At 48.4% G+C, this 6,638-nt stretch overlaps 1 protein-coding gene across 1 annotated transcript in view; it reads right to left on the bottom strand.

The window, feature by feature from the left end:
* Positions 1-6,638, bottom strand: part of LOC106806386 (thrombospondin-type laminin G domain and EAR repeat-containing protein-like) — a 67,293-nt gene that overhangs the window by 10,176 nt on the left and 50,479 nt on the right. Inside the window, exons 3-4 of the mRNA XM_014808312.1 lie at positions 4,000-4,126; positions 334-560 (exon numbers count right to left, since the gene is read on the bottom strand). Coding sequence (XP_014663798.1) covers positions 334-560; positions 4,000-4,126 — 354 coding nt within the window. The remainder of the gene's footprint in view (positions 1-333; positions 561-3,999; positions 4,127-6,638) is intronic.

Below are 6,638 nucleotides of genomic sequence, written 5' to 3' on the forward strand. Positions count from 1 at the left end.
GATCCAGGTAGTTTAGTTTTTTAGCCGAAAGGCACTGAGGGTGGTCACAGCAAGAGTTTTTTTGCGCCCTCAGTGGTTCTTTTACGTCCCCATTGGTCTTAGTATTACTGAAGACGGGACCGCCACTTATATTTGAGTAAGAAATGCACAAATACACTCAACGTATTGATTGTTCAACATAATTCACCCATCTACGCAACACCATCCCAATTCCACACTCCCAGCACCTTTCTACGCCCACTCCCACCCCAAAACTTTCCTACTCACACTCCCACCCACCCAACACCTTCCCACTCCCACCTCCTCTCCCACTCTCACTAACGCCTTCCTCACCGTGAATCGATCGTGACTGCGGTTCTTGTTTCCGATGTAGAAGTCGGAGTGTTCGATGTCGACGAGCGCGGGGAAGGCTCGCTTGACTGTCTTGCTGCGCTGCGTGCCGCAGTCTACGGCGTACGATATCTCGTCTCCCGTCACCGTGACGATGAGCGTGTGCCACTGCGAGTCAAAGATGCTCAGCTCGGAGAAGGTCGTCAGACGCTTGTGCTTCTTCTTGTGATCTGCAACATTAGCATGTCGGCGGTGAAGACTTTCAGTGCTTAGCTCGCGTGTGTGTTATTAAAAGCGCGTAATGCTATTAGTGAGGTGATTGTAGTGTAGGGCAGTAGTAGTATCGCCGGGTTTTGATGTTGTTCGAAAAAAACGATGGTTTACTTCTTAGGATGAAAGATTAAGCGCGGTGACTCTCGCGCGGCTTGTGAAACTTTAATTAATTATTCTGAGCTTGGTCGGTTGTGTGCTTGTGCGTGTGTGTGCGCGCGGACGCGCGCGCGGGTGTGCGTGCGTGTGCGTATGCGTGTGCGTGCACGCGCGCGTGTCTGAGTATGCGCGCGCGTGTGTGTACAACGTACTGTTTCACAGTCAGCTGAGGCCTAGCACAGTGACACCGACTTCACGCACGCAAGGTGGGTATACGTTGAGTGTATTTGTGCATTTCTTACTCAAAGATAAATGGCGGGTCACTGCTTGAGCACTCTATCCTTTGCAAAGACACAAAGGCTATCTTTCCCGTGAAGCGTTATTATTGAGATCTGAGTTTAGGCTTGATGTTCGCTGTTGTTCAGGTGCAATCAACCCGTCTCTATCTGCGTGTGCAATTGCGTATGCAATTGCGTGTGCCCATCGACCCCATGCCGCCGTGAGGCGTGAGTAGATGAATGACTGATGGGTAGCGATTATCTAAGCTGCGAAAGGCCGAGACGCTTGGCAAAGTAAATATAGATATATAATACGTAGTAATATATATATATATATATTGACGAGAATATCGCCCGAGCGTTTCGCGCAAGTGAGCTAATGTTAAAAGTTCAGTTGTGCAGTTATGTCGTAACTGCTCATTTTAGCAAATGACAAATGAAGAAAGTCGTTCAACGTGCGGATAGTAATAATATGTTAGGCGGTGATATATACCCAGCGCGGCTTATGTAACCTTGCCTACGGCCGAGCGGCTCCTCTTTTAGACGGACAGCGATGCGCAAACATCAATAATTATTAGATCAATTAAACCCTCCGGCCTGGGGTGGAGTGGTGGGGAAGATTTGCCCAGGAGTCGCAATTTCTCACTCGGCGATGGCTGCATGCAGAGAACAATGCAACGGAAAAGATTTTCGGCGGCTCGCTCTACATGTTTCGCGGCAGACGTGCATGGATATGGCAGTCGACATAATCCGTGATTCCAAGTCGGCCGTCGCCAGTCGCAAATGATTCCCTACGGTAACAATGCCGGCCGTCTGGCATTCGCAGCCGCTTCTCTTCACAGACAGCGACCCCCGCGGGCGGGAGTGTGGTCCGCGCTCAGCGAACGCCAGACAAAACGCGGTGCGTACCCACCGTCGGCGCATGACAATCCAAATGGCAATATTCGAGCGCCGTCGTAAGCGAATCGTGATAACATATGAAATTATGCTCGGTTCTTCTCAACTGCGCACATCATGGCGTACCGCAGGTCCGGCAGTAAATGCCATGTCTATGCCTATATTGTAGCTGCATACAAAACGTAACGAATCCTAACACACACGACTGTTATTAAGCTTGTTTGCCGAGTGCCGGGCTTAGGTTAGACCGCCTCCCAGCGCCTCGAACGTACGAAGAAACATCTAGCTAGTACTAGCTCACTATCATAAACGGCTCGGCGCTATGCAACTTTGCACGACCTTCATCGACGATTTATCCGCCGAACCATCACGGAGGCGCCAACCACCGCGGTCGCTACTAACCGCCGCGGATGGGACGACAGCCACCGCATGGCACTACAGCAAATATAACAAATAACACCACAAGCATTCTAAGAGCCATCACCGACTGACAATCTTAATTATACACAAGCATCATAAACCAGCATTCACGAGGTGGTTGATCGCATCACATTGTCGAGAATTGCTAGATGTGAGATTGCCGCACAGCCGTACACCATCGGAAACAAACACTAGCGCGAAATTCAAAATCAGAGAGCGTATGACACTACCTTAGAATACGCTTTGGTACAATGTATATTCGTATACGCGTCGACCGCCCGCATCGAACCGCTCCTCCCTCCGACAAATGCGGGGCGGTCATTCCGGAGACGGGCCGCCGCCGCGCCGCCTGCTGATTAAACATAACGTGTGTTTGTGTTGAGCGTTCAGTGCCCATCACTTACAGTGGGCGAGCATCAACCCTCTAGCGCTGCACAGGCCGGCTGCGGCGCGCAGCGAGCAACAACGTCAACAGCTTTTCCACGCGTTCAAATTAAACAATATCACGTGTCGATCACGTGCCGATTCCACCGCAGGCTGGAGATCTTACACTGATTGCGGAACGGCTTGAATTTTGTGGGCCAGCGCGTAAAACAACGTTAATATACCGATGAGATGTATTGTTTGCTCCTTGGCGAGTTCATTATACTCTTGAATTTCAAAGCCTCTGCCGCCGATTTTTGTCTAGACTATGACTTCGGGGTCGAGCGGCCGGGTCTCTCTGCGTATAGAGATCGGCTTTAACGAGAAAAAATGTCTCCGACATCGTCTTATACCGGTGTACGCGTATACATACCTCGCTTATGGCAAACTTCCCGTCCCTAGCATCGGCGCACATGGTGCAAACTGGCGCGCTCTAAACAGAATGCGTGGCGTATTAGCGCATGGACATCGGAGATTTCGATCTTTTATTGCTCATGCGCAATGTTAGAGGGGACGTTTTCTATCACGGGGGCGTTAGATAACAATGCCTACACCTCGGCTGTATACAAGGCACGTCTGATCAGAATTTTGCCCGTCTATCGATCGGTGCTGCTACTATACATCGATTTTAATTCTTATCGTTGTTAATCATTCAACCCTACACCAGCCATGACCGCCGCTGTGAGTGTTTCCGCGAGCGGTGTTGTCACCCTCGGCGTACCTGTGAGGTATTATTTTGTGATCGCTCCAAACTAAAACATACAACGTAAGATTTCTTGAAATGCCTCCGTTTCCAAATTTGTCAGCCGCCGCGCATTACCGATAGCGCGATTCTAACACGTGAGTGCGCATCGTCTCTCTCTCTCTCTCTCTACTCTCGTCACTCCTCCCAGACGCTGTGATGGTACTGGATCCGTCCCCTCCTCTATCTCCTCTTCCTCCTCTTGTGTGTGTGGTGGTGGTGTGTGTGTGTGTGTGTGTGGGACGTGTGTGTGTGTCGTTCGTTGTGGTGTGTGCGAATGTGTGTGCATGTGCAAGAGTGTAGAGCGTGCGCGCATGCGCGCTTGTGTATATACGTGCGCGTTCATATAGCATCGTGCGCGTGTGGCTATGCGCGTGAGTATGTGCTTGCATGGGTCTACGCGTACGTGTGTATGCGTGCATGTGCGTGCGTGCGTGTACGTGCGTGCGTGTACGTGCGTGCGTGTACGTGCGTGCGTGTACGTGCGTGCGTGTACGTGCGTGCGTGTGCGTGCGTGGCGCCTTCGCGCTGCGTACATACCTGAGTACTCGTACAGAACGATGCCCGGTGCGATCCTCAGACCCAGTCTCACGGCACGCAGATTCTCCCTTAGCACGGAGAAGATGTACTCCGTCTTCCTGTAGCGATCGTTGACCTTCATCGTGACCTGCGATAATAAAAAATAAAAAATAAAAGTTGCAGTTCTCGCTTGTCACTTGTCACTGCTCACAGTCCTGTCCAGTGACGAGGATACCGGGCGGATATGGCATATGTGGTGAACTCTTTTGCAACTGGATTGCCCGTGGGGCTGTGGAGGTGTGATGTTGATGCCATACGATACTACTACTATACTACTACTGCTCATAGTGTCACACTACTGGTGACACGTCGAGTAATCGCTAGCTGACAACCGTATTAGGGATGGCATGAATCCATCCAGCTAGCACTGATTAAACTGCGGCACGATACACATATGGGGGAATATACGGGGAATATACGGGAGATTTACAGGGGATGTACGGCGGATATACGGGAATGTATGAAGAATGTACGGGGGATGTACGGGGAATGAACGGGGGTGTACGAAGAATGTACGGGGGATGTACGGGGGTGTACGAATAATGTACGGGGGTATACGGGAGACATACGGTGGATATACAAGGGATATACTGAGGATTTACGGGGAGGATGGTACATGTTTGTCGTTTTCCGATGATGCTGGCAGCTTCACAATGTCTTATCCGCAGAAAATCGGTACATGCGTATCCTGACTAACAGAATATTTGTGCTGAATTGAATGTTTATCCAGGTAAGGCAGAAGCGTTTGAATCGACGATCATAGATAGGTGATCTCGCTTGACACGTTGACAACATATGTGACGATTATGACACGAAAAGGGTTCCACATATAATGCAGCGCAAACCCGTCTGCTCGCGTTCTGAACCCACGCGCTAGTAATAATAATATAATTAAAAAATATAATAAAATAATTAATAAATAATATTAATTATAAATAAATATAAAGGGCACAGTGCAGAATAAACACCGATCACAACGACTATAACCGGATCCAACGCGTTCTTCCTACGCGATCTAACTCTTTACCTCTCACTCACTCGCTCACTGGTCGCTGAGAGCTCCCAGAGATCGGCTATAGATGTTACGCTATACTTCACTATACTCTTTACTACACTCGGCTATACTTTCGCGTTCGATGGTCTTTGCCGCGCCACGTTTTCAGCGGTGCCAACGTGTTGTTCAATCGTAAGCAAAGTTAATCGTATAATTCGTTTTCAGCTGTAACGTGTATTTTCCGTTCTTAAGCAAAGTTAATCGTATAATTTCGGGGAAGCGTCGGTTTGAATACGGCCCGTGATTGAGGTGCAGCGAGTGCTTCAGTCTTCACTGAAGCATGAAGCTACAACTTGCCTAGCTCCATTAACGTCGCGTTCAATTTAGTGGTGTATCTGTCCAGCGTAACAACTAAATCCGTACTCGGTAGCGGTATCACCATTAGCGCAAACACCAGCAACAGCGTCAATACCAATATCATCATCATCATCATCATCATCATCATCCACATTGACATCGACATCAGCAGTAATATCATTACTAATATTAACACCAACATCAACACCAACGCCAACACCAACATCAGCATCAGCACTAACATCAGCAATAACATCGGCAACAACACCAGCAATAACATTAGCGTCAACATCAGCACCATCACCATCACCATCAACAACATCAGCAATAACCTTAGCGTCAAATCAGCACCATCACCATCACCATCAACAACATCAACAATAACCTTAGCGTCAAATCAGCACCATCACCATCACCATCAACAACATCAGCAATAACCTTAGCGTCAAATCAGCACCATCACCATCACCATCAACAACATCAGCAATAACACGAACATAAACATTAGCATCAACATTATCACCAACATCAGCACCAACACCCGCACCAATATTAGCATCACCAATAAGTTACACAAATACTATCCCTAACACCAGCATCACCATCAACATTAAGATTATCCCCAACATCAGCAATAACATCAGCACCAACATCAGCACCAACACTATCACCAACATCAGCACCAACATCAGCACCAACTTTTCATCGCCTACATCAGCACCAACATCAACATCAACATTATCACCAACATCAGTATCAACATCATCATCACCATCATCACCAACACTATCACCAACATCAGCACCAACATCAACACCAACATCAGCATCAACATGATCATCCCCACGATCACCAACACTATTGCCAACATCAGCACCAACATCAACACCAACTTCAGCACCAACATCAGCACCAACATCAGCACCAACATCAGCACCAACATCAGCACTAACATTAGCACCTACATCAGCACCAACATCATTACCAACATCAGCATCAACATCAGCACCAGCATCAGCACCAACATCAGCACCAACATCAGCACCAACATCAGCACCAACATCAGCACTAACATTAGCACCTACATCAGCACCAACATCATTACCAACATCATCACCAACATCAGTATCAACATCATCATCACCATCATCACCAACACTATCACCAGCAACAGCACCAACATCAACCCCAACTTCAGCCCCAACATCAGCACCAACATCAGCACCAACATCAGCACCAACATCAGCAC

The sequence above is a fragment of the Priapulus caudatus genome, unplaced genomic scaffold, assembly GCF_000485595.1.
Source record: "Priapulus caudatus unplaced genomic scaffold, Priapulus_caudatus-5.0.1 Scaffold8, whole genome shotgun sequence".
Classification (NCBI taxonomy): Eukaryota; Metazoa; Priapulida; class Priapulimorpha; order Priapulimorphida; family Priapulidae; genus Priapulus; species Priapulus caudatus.